Below are 25,498 nucleotides of genomic sequence, written 5' to 3'. Positions count from 1 at the left end.
ACACATGTGGAAATTTTCAAATAATATGGAGATAGAAGCTGCTAAAGTCCATAGGACATACTCAAATAGATTTGCATAGGGCTGCCTCTTTGTTGAAAACTTGTTGACAGAAAGCTTATTGAAGCTAACAGAAAGATGGAGCAGAAAGAAGACCCAGAACAACAGAAAGTTAACTTCTTTAAAGTACCCATCTATGGGTCAGGAAAAAAAAATATAATTATAGAGGATGTTGGCCTCAATTTAATATTTTTGTATGTAAAGCAAAACCACCCTTAAAGTTGTTTACTGTATGACAGATCACAAAACTTCAGATATCTAATTTATAAAACCATTGCACCTAATACTTTACTACACTAACAAAGGTTATCTCTAAACTTGTTGGAGCTCTTATAAAGGATGGAAAGACTACTTTACTAAATAAACTGATAGCATTGAAGCAAGAATAAAAACTGTAAGATTGACACTAGCAGAACAATAATGCCAACAGGCAGTGAATATATATTACGTAAATCCAGAGTGCAGCCAGGTAAAGTCTATTGTGGCCAAAGAAAACAGAAGTCTGGCAGCATGTTAATGACTTAACATGTATTGGAGCATGAACTCACGAGAGCTCTTCTTCAGAAGCAGCAATCACAAGCCAGAATCACATGTAATCTCCCTTTCTGTCTGAGTAATCTGAACATCCCTTTCAGGGTTGGAAGTTGCCCCTGGTAGAAATATCCCTGGTATAGGGAAATGGTAAAAATCATTTTTAACTGCAATATAAATTGCAGCTAACACTAACATTTTTTAGCTTACCATATCAAGCAGTATCCTTCTGAACTGTAACAGATGAAGGGGAGCTGCTTAAAGCTGAAACCCCGTGTCCATGTAACCACAACTGAAAGCCAACTAATATAGCTGAGCTTATTCCTGAATTAATGTGTATACAATCATACTACATTAGCAATTCCCAACTGTTCTGCCTAGGTTTATACAATGGTCTCATCTCCAAGAACTATACTGCTATAGGTTCAAGTAAATGGGGGCCAGCACTCAATTCAGAGGACACATGCTGTCACTGTAAAATATGTTTATTAGCTTTAATCTGTGGTATTTATAGTACATTCCATAATATTGCATACTGTCCAAATTTGTGGATTTTTCCAGTTAGTTTTCAGTTTGCTTTTAAAGATGGAGTCTTAAATTACAAAGAACCATTATAGAACACAGTAACAAGGGTAAATGTAACAGCAATCCTTGTGAGATCTCCATAGTCTTTAAAGTACTATCATAATCTACATTTTATCTTCCAAATGAATTTGCAGAGAAATAGGACCAAAACACCAAAAGGTAAATTATAAGGCTCCAGCCAATTATTCCAATTAACAATGGACAATTTTTTTTCTTGATCTACAGTTACTACTTTGCCACTATTTTAAACAGCAAGCCATAGAAGCAAAATAAAGAAATTTTCAAAAATGAAGTGCAGGAATGGAAAAAAAACATTTAGTAGAAAACTAGAGGGCTTTATATCTGAAATATCTTGCAGAACATACCTGGCATGATTGCATAGATTAAATAATCATAATCCAAATTCAAACCATTATGTGAAAATGTATTTTGACCATTACTAGGAAAACGCTGAACTAGTTTTAAGTCTTTTGAAAGACTTTATTTAAAAAATTCAAATTAGAATATTTGTTCTAAGGGACAGTACAGTCTGCAGGTGCCATTCTTACCTGTTCTGCCTACAGGCTATATCTGTAGTTCTCCTGATTATACAAGGCTTCTCAATCTCATATGTAAAAGAACAAAAGTCACATTTAATTTTTTGTGGTAATCTTTAAGCTCAAAATTAAACATATTAACATTACGTCTTCACCAAATAGAATATTCTAATTCGTCATACTAGAACATCCTTTTGGTTTTTTAAAAAGCATTCTTCTCTTACAAGACATAGAAAATACAGGGATTTATAGTCTCTGATCGGGGTTAGATTACAGTGCTTAGAAGGTAGTATCTATTAGATATGCAAATTAAGAACAGGCACAACTGGTAATTTTGTAACACAGTAAAAGGTTTTTAGAAGCAATGGAATATCCTGTCATAATGTGGAATTTTTTTTCTACATACTTATTCTGAACAGATTTCATTATCATTTCTTTAACTTGCCTTTAAATGAATGTCAGGAGACAGTATTAAGCTAAAATTAAGGGAATTAATTCACAAAGGTTAGTCACTTCAAAGTTAAAGTTCAGGGTAGCAGTACTTCCCTACGCATTCCCTTCCCTTACAATACTCCAAGATTTCTACCAAAGTATTTGAGGCTGTTTTCTTCAGCTACAGCTGTTTATAAATAATTTACAGATGACTTGTAACCTTTTAACAGCTTCTTCAAAATCAGTCTTCAACACCATAATCATAGATGGTGCTGTTACATGGCCTCCAAGACTATTGTGGTCACAATCCAGAGTCCCACATTACACAGCACAAAGTTATATATCTGCTCCTGCAATTGCCATTTCCATAATGAAGGATGGAGACCAGAAGCTTTTCATAGACTTGAGGATTCAGGGAGCAGGGAGCGCAGACCATCGGAACTCATACTCTGCCCCAGGAGCTGTGGCATCATAGTAGAACATCTGTTTGACATGCAGGAAGTCCTAGGTTCAATCCCCAGAATCTCTGGTTAAAAGGATCAGGTTGGAGGTGGTTTGAACGGTTTCTCCCTAACCACTGCCAGTCAAAGTAGACAATGCTGACTGTGACAGACCAAGGGTCTTCTGACTCAGTATAAGGCAGCTTCATAGCTGAAGAGCATTTCATTTAATTATAACTACTGATCTCCTCCTAGAGGAAGAAATAGTGGTCAGAATGCTTTCTCTCAACTGCTATGAAGAGTGAAGAGTAAAGTTGCCAGCAGCCGCTTCTTTTTCCATGCAACTGCTTCAGACAGGTGTGCTAGGCAGGTCGTAAAACAGGTCGCTCTTACCCAGGGCTTAAAAATCAGTATTTGATCTCAGTAGATACCAGAGATCCAAAGGTTTTGTTCTGCTAAACCAACATTGTCCTTGCACCAGCAGAAGGCTTCACATCCAGTTGATTTTAGATTTTTTTTTTTGCCTTTTGCTTATTATTATCCAAATAACTGCAAATATTTTACAGAACGTTTTTAAAAATTCCACACAGATCAGGTGATTTCTAGTTAGCCTAATCAGAGTGCTTTAATTCTGCTTGTGTGTGTGTAGTCAGATACTGAAAATCTGCAACAGAATGGACTTGAGGCTTCATTATAGTAATTCTGTATAAAATGCTTGGCATTAAACATTTTGTGTACATTGTCAGAAATACCTACTATATTTACAGCAAAACCAAGTTTCTTTTCTTCCATTTACTGCAAACATTCTAACATAGCAGGAAACACTGTAAATGCCCAGTTTAAAACATAAGGTTGAAAACGAAACAATTTTACTCCCCTGTTCCCTCCAAAATAAAGTGTCATATTAGTGTATTTGTTCAATTACAATATACTGACTGTACAAATAAAGCATATCATCAGCATTTCAAGAAAAAAATAATATTGCAGAGTTTTGAACACTTTGGTAACATGTAGGTAAAACATGGAGCGTTCTATTCACAAACCCTACTCTACTGTAGAAAACCTTCCCTTCTCCAGCTTGCAATTAAAGTTGCCAAACAGCCTTTAAAAAAAAAAACTGGCACAATCAACCTTTAGTGGAAGTTAGCTGAGCAGGTACCAGCTTCTCACAGCACACAGGAAACATGACTTGCCTACTCATGTCTGTACAACCTGCTGTTTAAGGTAGAGCTGCAGTGACTGGATGAAACCTTGGCAGCCTTATTTGCAATACCACTGCAGAACAAATGGAGGGAGAGGGAATTTTTATTACATAGCTAGGCAGCGGGGCCTACATATCACAAATTAAAACTAGCTACATCTTTTCGCACAGCAGGAAAACTTGTTTTCACTAGGACCAATTTCGCACGAGAGCTTTAATCCTGGTTTAACTCTATCCCCAAACTGACTTTCTGCACTAGAATCATAGAAACCAACTTTATGACTGATTCTATGGTTTTAGTGTAGAAAGTCAGTTTGGGGACAGAGTTAAACCAGGATTAAAGCTCTAGTGCGAAATTGGTCATCATTTCAATGTTATGCCATATAATCGGCAGTGTGCCCCTGTAAGTGTTATGCTTTCAAATATAAATATATTTCACCAGTTTATCGCAAAGTATCACACATAAAACTATATTTTCGCTATTTAAATAAATACTTTTTCACATTCTAAGTATAGTTTTTGCTAGGAGCTCATATACATGTCATATATATAGTCTCACTTTAGTCCTGAAGCATCATTTTTGCTCCAGAGTTAAAGAGGTAGATTCAGTATAGACTGGGCACCCAAGCCCTACAGCCAGAATTCAAAACATCAAGAGCTGTTTATGCATAATTATACAGTTCTAGTAACTGCTTGAAGAACTCTGTAGTAGTAGCTAATGAGAACACTATTCAAGCTCTGCAATTCTTTAAAAGTTGTGATTAGTGTATCTGGACTAAGATCATGGAATCACGCACAAGTAAAAAGAATAACAAAAAGTTGCATCTGACAGAAAACTCAAGTGCACAAGCTGCTTCTGTATCTGTCTGTAGCAGAACATTTTCATCTTCCTTGGTGCTGGCCATCAAGTAGAAGTCTGCAGAAGGAGCTATAGAATTCGTATTTAACAGTTACAACTGGAATCCCTCCATTGGAGCTTCTTGCTGCTGAAACAGAAACTGCTGTTCATTTTCATCAACTTGTGGTACAATACTGGCATCCTCCTCTTCCACACCGAAGTAATGTTCAATAAGATCAAATGCTTTTTGGTAGATCTCCTGGTTTTCGTGACTCTGAAGAATTTCGATTTTGTCTAGTCCTGGATTTGAGAGATCGCACAGACTGTGTTTCAGTTCTAGACTCTGCTACCGTACAGGTTTTTTCCCAGTAATAGAGTATTAACAACCATCAGCTTTAATTTAACAAATATAACCATTTTACAATCCACTGAGTAAAGTGCCATACTGCATAAAAGTCTCTGCTATCGACTGGCCCGAAGGCTTTATTCTACAATTCAATTATTACAAGTGTTACCACTGAGTTTAGTTGGACTGCTATGGGAATGCTCATTATGGACTATGTGAAGAGAACTGTATTTTCTACCCTTCATACAAAACAGAATAAAACTTAAATATGTACTATGGATTCTCTATCAGACACAAAAAAGAAAAGCCGAAAGTTTAATGGGTCATTTCTAATTGTTTTCATGAGGCAAAAAAAATTTAAGAATTAAAAGCAGGAAGTGTTTGATTTCTAGTGAAACTATATTTGCAATGATAATATGCTCAATGCATAATTATGTGCTTATTCAGTTGCTACAGCAAACCATAGTTTGGTGCTTGGAAGAGCAACCTCTTCCCCATACTTATTCATGTAATCATGGTAAAACTGAGGATGGTATTGTACTCTCCATATTTCAGGGCCAGTGCCATGCTTTTTAGCACCCTAGATGAGGCTACCTACTTGCGCCCCCACACAACAATTATGAAAAACCGATGGTTTTTATGTGTATTTATATATATTTAAGTAGTTATATACTTTTCAAAAGAAAGAGAAAGAAAAAAGGGTGGAAGGAAGAAGCACTTGACAAAACAGTGATTTTAATTCAATTCTATTAAAATATTTATATTCCTTTCTCAATACTCCCTTCTAAGCTGTGGAGTCTTGTGAGCAAAAATCCTACTTTGTGAACTACTGGCATTAAAATTGTGAGCTACTGCATAAATTAACTTGCTGTGGGGCCATTTTCCCTGAGCTAAGACAAAAATGTGTGAGCTAGAGGCTACAAAGTTGTGAGCTAGCTCACACTTTCTTCTTCTCCAAACATGTTGTGAAGTCTTGAAGGTGCTCCTGGCCTGAGTCAGTGTCACTGGGGGTGGGGGGGGAGCTATGGGAGGCTGTTGCAGCCCTAAACCATAAAGAGTAATACCACATAATAAAAATTATCAAATTGATTGTGGCATAATCTTCTGAGCCTGGTATGCTTCTCAATATGCGGGTCACAAAAGCGAGGCTGCAATAAATTCTGGGTATAAACTTACCATATGTATGCATACTAGTGTGCATGAAAGCTTGTATTTAGAATTAAACCTCCTTGGTCTTAAGGGTGTCACTGGAGTTGACGTGAAAAATCTCTGCCTGAGACCCTGGAGAGCTACTGCTGGTCTGAGTAGAGACAATACTGACTGATTGGTCAAGGGTCTGATTCAGTATAAGGCAACTTCATGTGTTTACCTGAAAGCTGAACCTTGATGTGCCAACTGTAGGCACAAGTAAATTTTACTGGGTTTACATGCCTGGCTCCTAATTATCTGTGCATAGGATTGGGGCAGGCCATAACATGTGGTTTCATTCAGCTTGGTGGTCCTAAACTGCACCCTACCAGTAGTGCCCTCAACACCTTAAAAAAAAAAAGCCCTTATGTTCCTTTATCAGTAACTCCATAGACTGAGATGTGAAAGGTAGTTTTGTCTGTCATATAGTGGGGGGGGGGACACACATATCTTTAAAAAGGCAAAACTTCTACCTTGGTTTGTACCAACTAGTAGACAATAATTTTCTTTGCCTCTTTCACCAAATTTGAGGTGAGAAGGGGGGGGGGGGAATCTCTCATCGCCTTCCCCCTTCCTAAAATCACTCCACCACCGCCCACTAGGGTTGCCAGCCTCCAGGCATTTTCCAACACAGACGTGGCAACCCATCCCTACCCCTCATGCACAGATATCTATCCCATGCTTCTCTCCCCCCTCCGCCAACCTGGATTTCCTTAACTGCTTATCGCTTCCCTCTCTCCATCCCTTCATAACCAACCTCACTGGCTGCTTTCCTAACTAGTGGCAGTTCTCTAATTAGGTTCTCAGGTACAAAGCTGATGGTTGTGAGGAATTGCTGTGGGATGATAACTTCAGACAAATAGCTGGTGTTGCCTAAATTAACACATTGACTGCCAGTTATTTTCTGTGTGCTCTTTGAGATTGGCTGGCTTAGAGATGTTTGCTGACGCCTGCAAGGAATGGAGGGTGCTCAGGCGAGGCAAGGCGCTTGGCTAAGGCCGGGGAAAGAACAAAACAGAAATGTTTAATTTGGGCTGGATTGAGCCCCCTCCTCCATTTTGTCTGGCAGAGAGGCAAGCAGGGCTCAGGTGTCTTCTCCCCTGTGCCTTTGATCCTCTGCTGGAAATCATGGGCTTTTGTGCAGGAATTAATGCGCCGCCATTGTCGGGTAGCTTTTGGGGCCTGGCTGAATGTATGCCCTACCAAAGAACTGTGGGCAACCCGTGTGCCTCACTAGCCACTGTGTGCTGCCTCTTCCTCCACCTGGTTGTGGTTGGCTCAGCCTGGCTGGCAGCTGCTGCTACTGCCTGGGCCGGCCGGGGAGCCTGTGGAGCACACATGCTCCACCCTGAGGCTGGTGTCGCAGCTGGGGACAAGTTAAGAAGGTGAGGCAGTGAGACCGAGCAGCCCCAATGCCAAATAGGATGTGTGTGCACCCAGCCTAGCTAAGTGGCACTGCTGCCGCTGCAACCTTTGCCCCCAGTGGCAAAAGGCTCTGCAGCCCCACTCCAGAGGCTGGTTGGCAACATACAATGAGGGGGAGCTGGGAGGGGGGGGAGGGCAGAAGCTGCCGGTGGAGGCAGAGTGCCCCTCAAAGGCCAGTGCACCCTAGGCAATGGTCTAATGTCCCCTAAAGGGCACAACGGCCCTGCCATAAATGATGGAGTTCAACTAACTATCTGATCCAGTATGGTGGTCCATGCATTATACTGGACTCAGTGTTGTCACTGGCGTTTAGCTATCTTTTTCCATCTCCAACTACCATGGAAGCTGGCTCCCTTCCTCAACTCAACCTGGTCATGCTGATCCATGTTGAAGTAACCTTAAAGCTAGACTACTGTAGCATGATCTACATGGGACTGTTGGCATCGTCACCCACTGATGGAAGACAGCAACAGAAGAGAGCAGGCAAATCTTTGGGGTGGGGATTTCTTACCGTTGCCACTAATCCTTTGTTGCCAATCTCAGAAGGTAGGGCAACCTGGAAGCAGGACTTCCAAAAATAACCATAGTAGCTGGATAGGTTTATAAGGGAACACACAGTCCTTCAGGTATGTTATTCCCAAACCATATAGCTTTGAATGTGAACAACAGGACCTTGAATTGTGCCTGGGAACAGCTTGGAAGCCAGTACAAAAGAGCCAAGACTGGAGTGATATGGTCCCTAAGACCAACTCCAGTCAACATCCTAGCTGCAACATTATGCACCAACTGAAGTTTCTCAACACTTTTCCATGGCAGCCCTCACGCACAGCATATTGCATTAATCTAATCTAGATGTAACCACAGCATGCATCCACAATGACCAGGTCATTTATGTCCATGAAAGACTGCAGCTGGCTCACCAGCCAAAGCTGCTAAAAGGCACTCCTGGCTAAAACTGCCACCTGCTTATCCAGCAGTAGGCCTCATTCAAGAGCATCCCTACACTATGAACCTGTTCCTTCAAGGGGAGTGCTACCCCATTTAGAGCAGGTGACACCTTAAGTCCTTGGTGGAAAGGCCTTCCTAGGGATGTTAATAAGGCCCGCAAGTGATTGGTTGGGTTTGGTTTTTTTGGCGGGGGGGGGGAGGATTGGAGGTAAGCAAAAGATATTAACTAGTACTGTTCTATCACTTCTGCTTTATGATTCTAAACAACATCATAACCCACTTTCAGACCTTTTAGAGAAATGTGTGTTGACATTATCATGAATAACTATATGAGCACCACAATTTCTTACCATATGCCTCCTCTATACGGGAACAGTAAGGGTTAACACCAATTCCACTTTGCTTAGATTCCTGTTCTCCATGTCGTAGAATATTTTCAAGTCCATTCAATGCCACCTGGACGATTTTAGAATCCATCACAGTCAGAAGATCACAGAGAGGTTTGGTACAACCTAATGCCACCAAATAGCTTTGGCAGAACAGATTTTTTTTAAAAAAGAGAGGGGGGAGAAAGATTCAGAGAGCAATCCTAAACAGGTCCATGCAGAATTTCTTCAATCTGGCTTACTCCCAGGAAAGTCTTCTTAGGATGGCACTGTAGGTTGTCCACATTTATTTAGTTGTAACTGCACCCCAAGATAATGATTAAGCTCTTTTAGTATACTTTCAGAGGCAACACTGAAGACACTTGCAGGAATGCTGTTACACATATACATATACCACCAGTATACTTTAAGGAACATAATGAGGCTATATTTTTAGCTGGTCTAGATTGACCTAGATATGTATCTGTTTAATATGAATGGCATGGCAAGCACTGAACAGACCTGGTCTAACAATGCTTATTTTTGTTCACGTCTTTGCTGTGGAAAATGTGTGCTTTACTTTCCTTCAGATACAATTTCTAGGAATCTGTCAACATGAATATGTTAATATGGCCCAGAGGGAGTATAATACAATTACAAGAAAATAAATATTATATTCCCATCTCTTGTTACTATATAACCTATCACAAGAGAGGTGGGCAAATCACCACCTATAGGGTTTACAAGGGAGCAGGCAGTCCTTCAGGTATGTTGTTCCCAAACCATATAGCTTTGAATGTGAACAGCAGGATCTTGAATTGTACCTGGAAACAGGAGAGGCAGAAATGTCCAAAAACTGTCCCCTTTTTCAGTTTCTATAGCTGTTCTCAGCCACTCTATCCTAAATGCTAGTTCCTCTTCTCATTCACTGCAAGTCCTAATTTAATTCGCATCAAGTAAGATAATGTGACGTTATCTAGCCAGACTGACTACCTGACTGCACTGACTAAATAATGTGAGGATGCACTCCCTTCTCTTCTAGCAATGAAACTGCTGCAGAGGTCCATAATAATGCCCAGACAATAGTTGAATCTCGTCACTGTGCTATACTACAGTGGTTTCTGCTGCCTTTGTGCCTGAAGACTGGGCAGGAATGTCTGGATAACTAGTCAACGCAGATCCTTCCCCACTGCATAATTATGGAACAGTTCCTCCCTATTTGTAGCCTTCAGATAAGGCTGTGACATCAGAAGTGATATTTCAGCTAAGTCCTTACAATAAAATCCAGTATTGCTTTATTCTGAGAAATCCAAAATCAAATGTTATGGAAGCAGATCCAGTAAATTCAAGCATGAGATATTCTTCATACTAAGAAAATAAAAGTGTTTAAACTGTGTATTTTTTAAAATGTTACACTTCTATCTTCAAATGATATTCAGGCAATGCTCATAAGATAAAACCAACAAGAATGAATAAATATTTTAATTCCCCCAGGTGAAAAATAGCATTAAAAGGTGATTAAAGATACCCTTTATGTATAAAAAGATAACATACTATGATTAGAGAAAATTAATGAAATTTATATTATATTATTATTAATTACTTGGAAGATGATAGCTGGGACCCAGAAAAGCAAAGAATTCGCAAGCAAGAACTGGGCTTCTCCTTCCTTTTTGTGTTAAGCTACAAATTATTGTTAAAGACTTTAGAAACCACAGATCTTACAAGCATCACAACCTAAAGTCTGATCGTTTAGGAAACCCTAGCAATATCTATAAGATTTCATATGGACTAAGAACGGGGAAATTATATTCATTACATCAATTACCTTATCTGTTCAGGAGTCCCTCCTGATGTTGCATTAGTGATGGCCCAGGCTGCTTCCTTGATAGTACGAAATTCAGCTTTCTGAAGAATTTCAATCAGTACTGGAAATATATTTGCATCTATGACAGCCTAGGAAAAATGTGATTTGACACCATGTAATGGCCAGTGACAAGACAAAGGGCAGACTTTGAAAAAAAAGACTGGCCAGAACTAGGTACGAATCTGTCCTTGCCAGCTACCTCTAATGAAGAGATTAAAAAATGACTTTAACTTCAAATGGAAAAGTATCAAAATACTGTCTCAGGTTCAGATGCATCAAAACAGACAGAAGGAGAACACACAAGTTAATCAGAACTATTTTCTCTTTTCGATGCTGGCCAATGATTCAGATTTTGAATGCCACCCAAACAAAAGGGGAGGGAAACTCAACACTGCAAATAGCTGATGGAGATGTGGCTTATCGAAATGCAGGAAGTCCCTGGTTTAATCCCTGCCATCGCCAGTTAAAAGGATTGGGTAAGAGATGTGAAAGACCTCAGCCTGAGACCCTAGAGAGCCACTGCTGGTCAGAGAAGACAATATTGACTTTGATGGACCAAGGGTCTGATTCAGTAGAAGGCAGCTTCATGTGTTCAATATATAAATAGGAAAAGTGTATACTGAATATTATATACAATACCTGGATCTGAGCTCTGTTTCCTGCAGTAATATTAGAAACTGTCCAGCATGCTTCCTTCCGAATAGATTCCTTGGGACTACTCAGCAAATGTAAGAGACAGGGTAATGCAGAGCAATTTAGAATTACCTAAAATAATTTGAAAGATGAAAAGTTCTGCCTAAACAATGTAAAACAAATACAATCCATATAGCTGAAATAACCACAATTTTTCATAAGTAGTTTTCTCTGTCAATAATGTATACAGATATTTCATTATGTGGATATTTCATTACATGTGAAGGATTTTTTCCCATTTTGAAAAAAACTCACCATATATGCCAGATTCCAATGAAAAAATAAAGCTTTGGAGAAAATACAATGGTGTCATTAACCAAGGAAACAACATATCTGGGTCTTCAGTTTTGAGGGATAACTGGCATAATGAAATCTTTGAAGATGTTACAATGCTTATATCCAAACAATTGTGAGTCACTGCCATACAAGCATTAGTTGAAGAGTTTGTATAATGCACCAATTTTCAAAAAGGGGTCTGCAAAGATCACCCAAGGGAACCATGAGTACTTTGCAAATGAAGAAGGTGAACCCTTCTTGTACAATGTAATTAACATGAAAAAAAAAGTCCTTTCAGTCTGCTAGGAATGCTGGCAGTGATTCTGCCACACGGAAAGGAATCTGCTTATACAACTTTGGCAGGGTAGGAGGTCATCTATTTTCCTGATCACCTGCAGGCACAAGCCAGAAAATCTGTTGACTGGTTGCTGAGAACCAATGGCTCTAATTGGTTGAGTGGCAACATGAATGTACACTCCTAGCGAAGTCATCATGGTTACTTCTGGTGTAAAACTGAACGGCTTTTAGTATTTTTAAATTCAATGAATTCCTCTGTAGAAAGCAAGACATGTTTCCATAAACTCACAGACCTAGCAATAAACTGTAGTTTTCAGTTTAAGTACCAAAAGCATGTAATGTTGGTCTATTTCTATGAATAGCTCTGAAAGTTCTCCTGCCCCCTTCCCACTGCGATTCAGCTGCCTTCTGACTAAAAATTAAATAAGAAAGTACACAGTTCATTCTAATCTAAACAATTTCAGTTGTTGCCTAATAGCATCAAGTACCTTCTGTGACCACATATAGACAACAGAAGCATTTCTCTTAAACTTGCTTTTAAAATATAAGTGATGTGGTTTTCACTGGAGCATTTTGAAGACAGTAGGTTCATGGGGCATGCATGGCTATCTGAAAAGGAGCTGCCCAGTGTATGCTAGCTGTCACTTCAAATGATGAGGGTAAGCGTAGCTGTGGGAGAGTGTGTAGAGTTCATTTGATTATTACCATGCATAATCTTCTAACCAAACTGCTGATATTTTATGTTATGCCTTCTGAATGTCCTTAAGCCTTCTGTCTGTCTGGAGTCGAGTGGAATAAAGTTATCTGCATTGTTTGTCTGTGACGGTTTGGGTTATTGGGAACCGGGGAAGGTATAATTCCTGCATCACTAGTAAGGGAGAAGGGAAGGATTTTCAGGTCCACAAAACATTTTGTATTAAAATGAGGACCCTCGGGTAATTAAAGTTTGAGAACTACTGCTGTAGCAGGTTGGGGCTCATACAATGCTCATGCAATACAAGTGCATCTAATGCAAAACCACCATCTTTTAATTTAGTATCCCTTTTCTAATACTAAGTGCAAAATGTTAATTAGCCCCTGAATGAACAGAAAAATCCTCAGAGACATGGAACACAGTGATGACTCAAAACATGGTTACAGCTATGTTGAAATATGAGATGGACATTAATTTTGTATTCCTGCCACTGTTCTGAAGAATCAGGAATAAAGGACTGAATCTATGATTACAGATAAACCACTCTGCTGCTATCTGCTCTGAAGAGACAACAGATGGCAGAGAAGTGAGCTCTAGGTTCTGGTCATAGGGAGGTTTGCCTTGTGCTGCTTCCCCTCTGCCACAGGTTCTGACCACTTATGTTGCTGAGTGAGTGATACCCCTGGACTGCAGCCACATAAATGCCCTGTTTGCTCCTCTGCCTGTTCTCATTCAACAGCAGACTGCAAAGAAGCAAGCTGTGTGTCCCTGCCTGATCCCAGTCATAGCTGCAGTCCATGTGAGGCTACTTGGTTGAAAAAGCTTTCCTAACCAGCATATTGGAAAATCTAGCAACCCTGATGCCCCAGGGGTGGGAGCTAAAGCTATTTCTATATTTAATTCAGGTGCCAGAAACCCCATTAATAAATACTTGCCTTGAAAATACCAGGGCCTACTTTTAAGGAAAGCTACAATGAAGATGTGAATTAAAGTCATAGTACATTTGGCCCAAAATAGTACTACCAATTCATTTCCTGTCCTTTAATTTCATACTTGGCAAAGAAGGGCAATATGACCTCACTATTTGTGAAACAATTTTTGTTGCTGAATAAAAAGAACTCTTTTACAAATTTCAACACTCTTCCACAGGTATGATGAGAAGGAAGTATTTATCCTCAACTAATTGAAACCTGGACAATGTGAATACTGGTCTCAATTCAGAAGCAGCACTATCTTAACCTGATAATTTGAGGGTGCAATTAAGTTAAGTATGCTGATGTAATCTCACAACTGGAAAAAGCACTGTGAGATGTGTTCCTTAACCTAATAAGGTCTGCTTACTTGTGTTTGAATGTCATCACCAGTTACAATGTTTCCAACTGCTCTTAATGCAGGAGACACCACCTTGTAGTCATTGTGCCTGGGAAAATAAAACCATTTGAAGTTACCAAACATATAGTTTTTAGGGTAAGGGGGAAAGGCTTATACCTTTACATAATTTGCATTTGTTTCAAACATCTAAAAATGCCTCACACTCATAATAATAGAATGATACAATGATACAATCTACATAATGCCAATGGCGGGGGTAGGGGTGCTTAGAGAACAGTGGCTTTCCCCTGAGTCTATGATTAAGGCAATACATGAACTGCAGCCTTTCCAACTTACACACTTGGAATGCACCATATTAGATACTAGCTGAAGTCACTAATCATGTCACATTTCTGGGTTGTTTGCAAGAAGAGTATATGCCTTTAAAAGGAGTGCATGGTTGCCCTGCAAAATTCCATGTCATATCTGAACAGATACCTTGGGGACCTTGGGTCAGCTGATTGGGAGGGCTGCTAGTTCACTAGTGGTGATCATACTGGCTGTAAGATTTGCTGCATGTGTAGCCATGCAGATCTGTTTGAAAAGGACTCCATTTCAATTGGCATGCAACAGCTGTACCAGCAAGCAATGCTGGAATACATCAAGGCAAAGCAAAACACTGGAAAAGCTTAAAGCTTTTTTTGCTTGTGCTGTATAAAAAGGCTGATCATATCCTAAGCCCCTACTAGGAAGGGAGGGCAGAGCAATACCATTTCAACTAGCAATCTCAATACTTAGTGCAACTGGCACTGGTAATAATTAAAGGAAACTCAATTAACTTTTTTATTACACAAATTAGATATTCTTAATGTAATCTTCAGGGCATAAATGTTCATTAATCTGTCTGGTCATATCATATCACTCAGGTCTCATAATCACAGACCAAAACAGAAGATTCATTCCCATTGCTTGGACCCCAGATTGCTAAAATATTATGACATGTATACAGCAGAAAATAGAGACAGAATACAAAAATAGGCTATCAGATGGTAGTATTGTCAGGAATTTACAAGCTTCCCCTTTAATGTTTAACTCTTATAGTGTCAAAGACTGGTTAAAACATAGTAGATCAGGGGTGGCCAAGGGTAGCTCTCCAGATGTTTTTTGCCTACAACTCCCATCAGCTCCAGCCAGTATGGCCAATGGCTGGGGCTGATGGGAGTTGTAGGCAAAAAAAAAACATCTGGAGAGCTACCCTGTAGTAGATGATGAGAGGGAAATGCCAGTCATGGAATTCTGATCATTTACACAAATGCAGTGGGCTGTAAGGGGGGGGGGGGGAATCTCAAGGAATCAAAGGATAGAAGGTGATGTCAGCTGTAAAGTAGCTGGATGACAGAGGATAATTTTTACATGCTGGAAATAATAACCCACCATATATCTGGCTGCATATAACCACTAAATAACAAGGACTTGACTACAAGGACTCACATCAGAAGTTCAACTAATCTTCGGCAGACTCCAGAATCAATAACTGCTTGGATTTTATCATTAGGTCCATCTGAAAGGTACGAGAGGGCCCAGCAAGCATCTGCTAATACATCTGGGTCACTGCTAAACAACAGTCTTGACAGAACACCTAAGCAAGGTCGAACCTTAAGAGTTAAAGAAGAAAAATCAGGCATTTCCTTTTTATACATTTATTCTTAACACAATTAACATAAGATCATTTCCAAAGAGCTGGAAAAAAAATTGACATTAGTGCTAATTTATCATGATCTTCTGGAATAATAAAAATGATGAGCCTTGTGGCCCCTAAAGATGCATCCAACAAAGTGACCTTGGGCTTTATTAGTCTTTAAGGTGCCAAAAGACTAACATCAAGAGTACAGCAGATTAAGAGAGCAATCCCTCTGGAATTTAGGAAGTATTAGGATACAATACAATGTAACTTTAAATCTGCTTTACCATATTTCAGATGATATATAACTTAATCTACAAATGCATTGTATAGGTCATCTGTAAATCATACCAGAAGCAGTGGTCCAAACACTAGATTTGGGGTTATTTTCAGATGCTGAAGCTCATGATATTGGAGGCCTTTGCATTAAGCATTCAAGTCCAGAGCTTTGCAAAATCATGAGATTTTCAGTTATGTTATGCCAGTGGAATCTTTGGTTTGGCAACTGGATTGTTTAAAAGTTAATATCATAATCATTGCATTTGGAATATAACACACTGTAGTTTCCTTCCACAACAAAGAGTCTACTGGAGATAGCTTGAAAGCATTCTCACAACTCAGGCAAGAATTAAAACTCCAAAAAAGATTTTCTCTTTGTACAGGAACACAGGTCACTTCAAAGCAATTAAAAATACTAAGGATAATTACAGCACCTTCAAAGACTGTAATGTGGCCCCTACCTTACTGAAATCTGGAGGTGGATTTTTGCCTCTGCAGAGATTGGAAAGGGCCCAGACTGCATTCCTAGTTGTCGTAAGTCTGTTAGAGTATGTTAGTAGTCTGTCAAGAAAGATAAAAATTAACTGAAAACAGGCACACTCTCATTTATGCAAGACAGACACAACTTTCATTTTAAAATGACTAACTTTCCAAACACTACCCTGAGACTACATTTAACAACTGTAATTTATTTTTAAAATAATCAACATCCTGAAAAGAGCTGTTTGAGCCAAAATGACAGCACATTACTTACATCATCAATGTAGCTAATTCTCAATGTGGTCACATATGTTGATAGTTATATTTGGAGTCTGGGGCCATGTACAGGTAAAACAGGTCCTTCTACAAACCTGAGAAAACTCCCAGGAAAAAAATCTGAAATCTTTAAAACAAACAAACAAACTGGGGAGTTTTAAAGCCCCCCAAATGATAAAAGACCACCTGCAGCTTTAAGAAACAGATTCCTTCAGTGATCATTGCTAGGCAACTACAACAATATTCCAGCTTTAGTTTCTGTCAGGAAACTGCAGAGTGACAGGAAGGACTGTTTTGGCCTTTGAGAGAGGACTCACTGGGAACAGGCCCAGCAGGAACAACTTGGTGATTAGATAACACAAGACTTACATGACTCATTGAACACTGGCAACTTTTTACCGTTCCAACAGTAACCACCCCATGAAAGCAAGTTTGGTAAAGTGATTAGTTTTAGATTAGGATCTGGAGACCCAAGTTTGAATTCTTTACTCAGCTATGGAAGGTCTCTGGATGACCCTGGGCTAGTTACACATTTTCAGCGTAGTCTACATCATTATGTTATTGTGAGGACACAGTGGTATGAGGAAAAGAAAGTGAAGTGCCTTTGCACATCCCTGAGGATTCCCTACCATGGAACTGGGCCACAGTTGTCCTGGGCAGAAATCACTGGGAAGAAGAGGGGAACTGAAGACAAGGGGTAAAGGCATTCCTGCTGGTGGGTGGGATAAAGAGACAGAAGCAGGAAAAGGGAAGAAAGAGCCTTTGAGAGCTTTCAGGGAAGGGAAATGAGATATCCCTCACAAGTCTTTGTGGGAGCCCCACTTGTAAGTTCATAATTTACAGTTATTAAGATACCAACTAACAAGTCTATATCTATACAGCTGAACTGTCAGAGGTCAGTACTTACTGTAAGAGTGGTGGAAGTATTCCACAGCTTAACACGTAATCTCTACATTCTGCATTGTCTCCAGCAATATTACCAAGAGCCCACACTGCCTTAGGAACAAAGGTTTAAATTAATATTCATACATTTAACAAGCACTGCAGCCCTTATGTAAAAGTCTGTAGCTTACAAAATATGAATAAAAGAGACTGTTAATACAAACCAACTTCGCTAGTTTGCATGAAGGTGACAAGAACTGCAAAACCCTGAAAATGTGTATGTGCAGCCCAACCCTATTAACTATTGTGATGACGAGACTCAAGGGAACATGCAGGAAAATCTCAAAAAAGACACCTCCCTCAAACTTCATCATCCAACAGCAACACAGCAACCATTAAAGGAATGAATATGCCAGTATTCATTCCTGCAAAGAAAAACTGTATTTTGTGAAGGATACAGGTGGGGGTCACAGCAGGTCAAACAACTATAACTGTTGTAATATAAAATGCATGACTAAGAAAATTAGTATAATGCTACTACAAAATTTTAGATCGGGGTGGCCAACCTTGCTTAAAGTAAGAGCCACATAGAATAAAAGTCAGATGTTTGGGAGTCACAAGACATGAACGTCAGGTGTTTGAGAGCTGAAAGACAGGAAGCCAGGCAGGCAGATAGATGGGGGAGGTATAGGTAGAAAGAAAGCAACTTTAAATGTATTCTCCAAGCTGCCAGCTGGCTTGGCATGGAGAAGTTATTTAAAGAGAAAAATGTCTTCTCCGAGCCAGCTGACAGGATGGTAGGGGCTTCAATAGCCACATAATATGTGTGAAAGAGCCACATGTGGTTCCCAAGTCACAGTTTGTTCACCCCTGTCTTAGATGAGTCAAGCCTTTATTCCCAAAATTCTTCAGAGCGCAATACTTTAGCACCATCTACTTAATCTTCAAGACAAAAATTTACAATGGAGTTACCTGCTCCTGCACATCATCATGTTCAGAATTCAACAATTTAATAAAAATTGGGACAGCTCCAGTTTCAATTACTACTTTGGTGTGGAGGAATGTTCCAGATGCTATATTTGTAAGAGCCCAGGCAGCTTCAAACTAAAAGGACAGTAAGAAGAGCAAGTATCAAACAAAACATCTTTGCAGTGCAAACTTCAAATACTACTTTCCAGGTCTTGTTTTCCATAACAAAATACATTAATAATTGCATTACCCATTTCTTATAAAGAAATAAAGCAGCACTGGTTTGTTAACTTTTTTCAATAAAATGTTTACATAACAGAGGAATAAAGAAGATGATGATACTGGATTCTTATTCCGCCCTCCAATCCAAATCTCGGAGCGGCTCACAATCCCCTTTATCTTCTTCCCCCACAATAGACACCTTGTGAGGTGGGTGGGGCTGAGAGGGCTCTCACAGCAGCTGCCCTTTCAAGGACAACCTCTGCCAGAGCTATGACTGACCCAAGGCCATTACAGCAGGTGCAAGTGGAGGAGAGGGGAATCAAACCCGGTTATCCCTGATAAGAGTCCTCACAGTTAACCACTACACCAAACTGGCTCTCAAAAGTATTGGATGTGGACCAAGGAAATACATGTTAAAATTCTGTCTGAGCTGCAAGGCTTCCTTAGCGATTCTGGGCAAATCACTACATTTCAGCATAGCCATTCTTCCCTGAGTAACATGAAAAATGCAGAATATCAATATAATGAAATAAACAGAACAGGAAAACCCAACATTTGGTGGTGGGGAAAAACAGTACCATACCCCAGCAGAAAGATTTGAATTCTGCTCTTAGCCCAGCATGTTGGACTCACCTGAAGAGTGCAATTATCATTCCTTTCTAGAAATTTTACAAATCTCTGCACAACTCCTTGTTTTTGTATGACTTCATCTATTGGAGGATTAGGTTCTGAAGAGAAAGATTAATTATAAGGATTAAAATAGGATACCTTAATTTTAACTCAGGGCAGGGTCTAACTGATCAAGAAGAGGGTAATTACAGAAAAATATAAAGAGCAGAGTCAGAATGGTGCAATGGCTAATGTTAGATTTCAGTGGGGAAACTTCCACTAAATTCTCCTAAGCAGCAACAAATCTCACCAAGTACCCTTTGGCATGTCACCATCTTTAAGCAAAGTTCACCGATTCACAGAGAAACAAAAACACTGCTAAAAGTTGTTTTGAAAAGGAGCAGTGTACAAATATATAAAGTATGATTTGTCCGATAAATGCAGAAAAGCCTGATCCACGTAAAGATTGGTTAGCTGATTAAAACAATATATTAGACATCAGGAACTCAGACACTACGGGTTAAGATCATAAGAGCATCCTAAAGGTCCAGCTAGGCAAGCATTCTGTTTATATAACTTTAGATGTCTCTGAGAAGCTTCAGTCAAAAACAGGGAAGTCATGGCTTCAGTATCAAACTGTGAGAACAAATTTATAAATCTCCCTTTCAATCCAAAACCCATTATGATGGCTTTGTGTGTTCGTCCTCTAAATTTAAGACAAATAATTGTAATTGCTTTGGGAGGGGGAAAGAATGGAGCAGCCTCTCACTGGTTGTCGGTTGCCTTGGGCTCATCAGTGCTCTTCTTCTGCACATGTGGGAGAGCCCTCTAATGAGGATCCACAAAACTATGGGGAGGATATTTATTACAGTACACAAAAAACGGAGCTGTTCCACCAGGCCTTTGGGTAAGGCAGCAGGTGTTAAACCAACTTGGCCTCCCCGCCCTTAGTACCTGCCTAGAGCTTTCCAGACACTGTTTATTATTTAGGGGGCACTATATTCTCTAGGTACTTCCACCATCTGATTAAAACCCTTATAATTCAGGCTAGCTACCATCACCTGTTGAAACATCACAGGAGATGTTAGATTATTTATGTTTTAACACCATCTTGTTTACATTGTTTTTATAGCATTGATTTTATTGTATTTTTATCATGTTGTGAGCTGCCCTCAGCCCATTCATGGGGTGGGGTAGGATATAAATTATTGAAATTAAAATGGAAAAAAATGCCTCTTTGCCTGGCCCCTCCCAGCCCTTGATTTCTTTATGAGTTCCCATTTGTCAATCAAATATTACAAAAACTTCAGCATAAACATCCTTTTCAGATTTTCAAGACGGCATTTTAATTAAAAGTGAAGAAATTAAAACCAGTCCCAATTAACCATCTAAAGCTTTAGTTGTTCAGTCTGCTGATGAAAGTTCACAAACTTAGAATAAGATACAGAAGGATCATACATTTTATGCCTGTTCATTTTGTTTAAACTATGACTATCCCACACAATAATATAGAAAGGAATTTAATAGTATCAATGCCTAGCACATACTTTTTGTACTTTAACATCCATATTCAAAGAATGTGAATTCTGCAGCTAATGTATGTGATACTGAACTCAAAATGACAATTAGCTGGCATGTTTGCCCAAGCTAATTCTCATGTTATTTTTGCTTTATCTCCAGTCATTTAAATTCAATTGATACAAATCAAATTTATCACCATAGTAAGTCACTCATTTGTTTATCAACTTTCAAGCAATTTTCATAAAAACAATGGATTCCAAGTCACCATATGACAGCAGCTTAATGGACTATCTGCAGAGCACACAACACTAGATGGATTACTGGCACAGTAACAAAGAATGTATGGCCACCGCTATTCAGATTTGCTTGTTTTTATTGTTTTCACAAAGTGTCTTTTGGTATTTGGCCATTATATCTAAATGAATACAACCACTCATGTGATTAAACAGTGGATGAAAAGGTTTAACAAGCTGTGATTTAACACTATCTCCACCCCTCCAATGTAATTTGAATAGGTGGGATCAACATGAGCAGCAGCTATTTTTAAAAAAACATGGAATACAACACTGATTTACCTTTAGAAAGTAGTTTTCTAAATCTCTGGGTTGCTGCAAGCTGTTGGTCTGGATCATCTGAGAAAACCATCTGTATCATATCACAAGTAATTACATCTTCCTAAAAAAAAGTCACATAATTTTTACATGTTTTCTTTAACATGCTTTAAACATGTTTGTCACTATAAATAGGACTGGAGTTACCTACCTCTGGTATAGGCACAGTAGAGCTGACATCAGGATCCTGAATAGGGCTTTCTTGCATTGACTCATCATTTCCCAGTAAAGAAACATTTCTTCGTTTGAATAACTAAGGGGGGGAAGGAAAAATGAGGGTTGTTGTTTTTAAATGGGCAGACTTATGTTTAAAATTGGTGTAAAGTAACATCATATTAAAAATCCACAATAATATTTTTCAGTTTTAAAACCAATCTGATCAGTCTCATCATCTATTTAACATAAACTCTGTTAAGCTGTGCTGAGCACGCTCTTAACCTCACAATAAAAATGAATTTTTAATCACAGGCCTCAATATGAATTTAGGGGCATATATTCTTGCACTTTAAATCAGTTTGGCTATGGTCATCTGCAGTGTCGAACACCACTTAGAAAAGACAAGGTGCAATTTCTACAGAAGAAACAGAAGCTACAGGATTGCAAATGATAACTAGACTTAAGTTATTGTTCTGAATACATTGTATGTTTCAGATTGGAGCACTGCATAAACTATAGTATGTAGTACTGTAGATCAGAACTGTTTTATAGGACAAATTTGAGAATGCTTCCCTAGGAATAAGCCCACTGTGTAGACTGTGTAAGATCCTGAGGAGACCTGTTTAGGATGATGACTGACTTATGCAGTAGCCAATATTTCTCAATACCTAAAAAATCACATATTTTCTGGAAGAGGATGGCCAGGGCAAATCTGTAATTTAAAAAAGGCTGAAGATTTTATGTGTTCTATCTAATCCCTCAACCCAATACACCTGATTTAAGATGATGAACAATGGTAACACAGTTTCAAAAGGCAATTAGCTGCCACTGTTACAGCTGGAATACTGGACTAGATAGTGGTCTGATCTTGCAGGGCAATTTTTCAGTTAATTTCCACCTCATGTGTAAATAAATGTCTGGTGTGCTGAAATAGCACATCACAAAAGTTGGTGTTGTATCATATCTTTAACACACTTTCTTTTATCAGCATTGTTACTACTTGTAATATTGACAGACATACTTGTTCTTCTCTCTTTTGTTTCCGAAGCTGAATACCTTCCTCTTCTCTACGTCGCCGCATCTCTTGGGGATTGAGAGCATTATTTTTGTAACTTTTCATTCTGTAGTGATCTTTTTCTGGGCTGGTCATGGTATCTATAAATAAGGGGCAAAGGTTTACACCAAACTCAAAGTGACTACATTTTTCTCTTCTGTCTGCATAAAACCACACAAAAGAACCTATAGATAACATATGCACTCTTGATCACATACAGGAATAGACTTTGCATCTTGTTATGGGTATGCAGACAATACCTCAATTTACATAGAATGTTCAGCTATTACCACATGCTTATGTGGCAATTTTATAATACTTCTCAAATATCTTTTTTACTCCTGATTTTATTGCCACACTAAATGTGGCACTAAGGTTCACCTGATCTTTCCTCTCCTAGTTTCCCTGAAGTGTACTTCAATGGTAGGAAAAATATAATACAGCACTGATGGAATTTGGTAAACCACAAACTGGTTTGGCGAACAGCAAATGATTGCTCACTCATTACTCTATCTTCAGAAGTAAAGTACTCATTCTCTTCCACTGCTAATATTTTAAAGTGGCCGCATTCATTTGCACACTGCTTCAAAGTATTCATTATACCTGAATGTAGATGGGCAACTATGGTTGCAGATCTTGCCTACATCAGTGCCACTTAACTTGCTGTCCACCCCTACACCTGTCACATTCTCACAGACTGGAGTGCTTCCCCCACCCCAAAGACAAGAACTGACAGATTGTACAATAATTCTATAGCAATCCACTAGCTAAAAAAAAAGTTAACTCTAGTCTATGCTGTTCCACCACAGCATAAGGAGAAAGGTGCAGCCTGTGCATTCCCCTTCACAACTAAAACGGCTAGAGACTTTTTAAAAAATGCCTCAAACTACTTATATTATTGCGATAAAGCATTATAATGTTGTACCACAGCACAATCTGTCAATTATTTTTATAAAAAGTACTCCAGTAGTGGGCAGGGGAGTAGCAGTCAATACAGTAAACTGAAGCAGTGAACTGAAGCAAGGAAAGTATGAGGAAAACTGACATGTGTATGTCCCATTGCTACAATAATTATTTCTGCATTCACAGCAGTAACAAAAGCTACACGGAAGCAGACTCAGTGTAAGTAAATTCATTAGGACTTGTTCCAAGTAAGAATAATTAGTGATAGGCTGTTTGCCCTTCTTGTTCTTACTTTTATTCTCTTGTAGTATGTACAAGACTGTAGCCTTGAAGTAAAAGCTTTTAAAAATAAGGAGATGGCTACAGAAGAAACTAAATTATATTTGAACATACTCCCTAAGTGGAATAAAGAACCAAAGAGGCCTGACACCTTCCCTTCCTACCTTACTGAAAGTAGAGGGAGAAATGGTGGAGTTATGGGTTCCAAGAAAAAAACTGCCCTGATAAGCAGCTCTCAGCTAGTTTTTACTTGTTACACATATACCAAGTTTTGTATTCACCAAAATGGTAATTCAATATAAAATCCACAATGGAATTTTCTTCACATCTGCAGTTGCATGTCCTTAATGGCTTATGTGTCTGAATAGTACCACTTACCATCAGAGCTCGCATCACTTCTTGACTCACTGCATTTCAATAGAACCAGTTCATACAGTGATACAGACAACAAAAATCCTTCAACCCGTTTTTCAGCACAGCAAAATGCAGTTAAAATGCAAATCAGGTGAAAATTTTCACAAAACAAAGGCAAATATGTCTCCTTAACGACACAAAGGTCAGCTGCTCAGCTGGCCTCTCTCAAAGGGCAGAGATATCATATGAAAGTACAGTCTTCCACTCTCTGCTGCTCATTAATGATGGGGCAACATACCAATACATCTCTTAGGATCACTTATGGAAACAAAAAATAATGGAACTGTGGTGCAAACACAAGGGGGGGGGGGAAGCTGAATGTTCAGACTTTGAAAGCAAGACTGACACCTGATAAGCTGCCCATTAAAGACACCACTCCTTCGTCGTAGTTACTAGGCATAATAGAAGACTTTTGAGGTTTTCCTTCTCTCACAGGCCTGCGCTGTGTAACTCTTGGAGAAACTTTTACTTCAGCTGAAGAGCCATTATTGCCACAGACCCCTCAAATGCGCATGCCAGGTACATTCTTGTATAAACAGCTGTGGATTCCACCTCTTTTTTGTTTTGTTTACATGAGAACATCTGAGCGAAGGAGAAATACAGCGTTTAAGTTAGGCTTGTTTAAGTATTGCGGCCCTACCTTGTGCATGTTTGCTTGAAGGTGACTCCCACTGATTTCAGTATGACTGACTCCCAACGAAAAGGCTCACAGGACCGCAGCCTTTAGAAAACCTATACTTTCTACGCGGACGCAAGAACCCCAAAAGGGCGTGAACTGCCAGATTTTATGCCTATTTATTTTATGCCTAAACGAAGGGAGAAGGTGGCGAAACATCCCTTTCCTTTTAAGTAGAGGAACTGGGTGGAAGGGAAGGGCAAGAAAAATTGCGGCACTGCATGCAACTGACCACCCGGCGGGGAAGGCAGACGAGGACTAGCCAGTGTCATCACCCAGCACCTACGGACAGACATCAACACACACATATTTCACGCCATGACACGCACCCATGGGGAAGGATGGGCGCCCCTGGCCGCCAACTGCTGCTTTCCCTCTTCCAGGTTACACAGATTCACAATTCAAGATGGCGGCTCCGCCCCGCCGAAAACCCGGCCCGGCCCCCCTCCGCCTCCT

The 25,498-nt window shown here is 39.4% G+C and overlaps 1 protein-coding gene across 1 annotated transcript; it reads right to left on the bottom strand.

Moving 5' to 3' along the window:
* Positions 1-1,055: 1,055 nt before the first annotated feature.
* KPNA5 (karyopherin subunit alpha 5) lies at positions 1,056-25,491 on the bottom strand. Its single transcript, XM_060238525.1, has 14 exons — positions 25,372-25,491; positions 22,738-22,871; positions 21,712-21,813; positions 21,525-21,624; positions 19,453-19,547; positions 18,601-18,732; positions 17,654-17,742; positions 16,452-16,551; positions 15,522-15,685; positions 14,061-14,139; positions 11,399-11,524; positions 10,721-10,848; positions 8,878-9,056; positions 1,056-4,920 (listed from the first exon to the last, which is right to left on the bottom strand). The coding sequence occupies exons 1-14, from the start codon at positions 25,373-25,375 to the stop codon at positions 4,733-4,735; spliced, it is 1,620 nt and encodes a 539-aa protein (XP_060094508.1). The 5' UTR covers positions 25,376-25,491; the 3' UTR covers positions 1,056-4,732.
* Positions 25,492-25,498: the final 7 nt, after the last annotated feature.

Source organism: Heteronotia binoei, chromosome 1 (assembly GCF_032191835.1).
Source record: "Heteronotia binoei isolate CCM8104 ecotype False Entrance Well chromosome 1, APGP_CSIRO_Hbin_v1, whole genome shotgun sequence".
Taxonomy (NCBI): Eukaryota; Metazoa; Chordata; class Lepidosauria; order Squamata; family Gekkonidae; genus Heteronotia; species Heteronotia binoei.
Note: the sequence above shows the minus strand (reverse complement) of the source record. Positions and strands in the feature narration are given on the sequence as shown.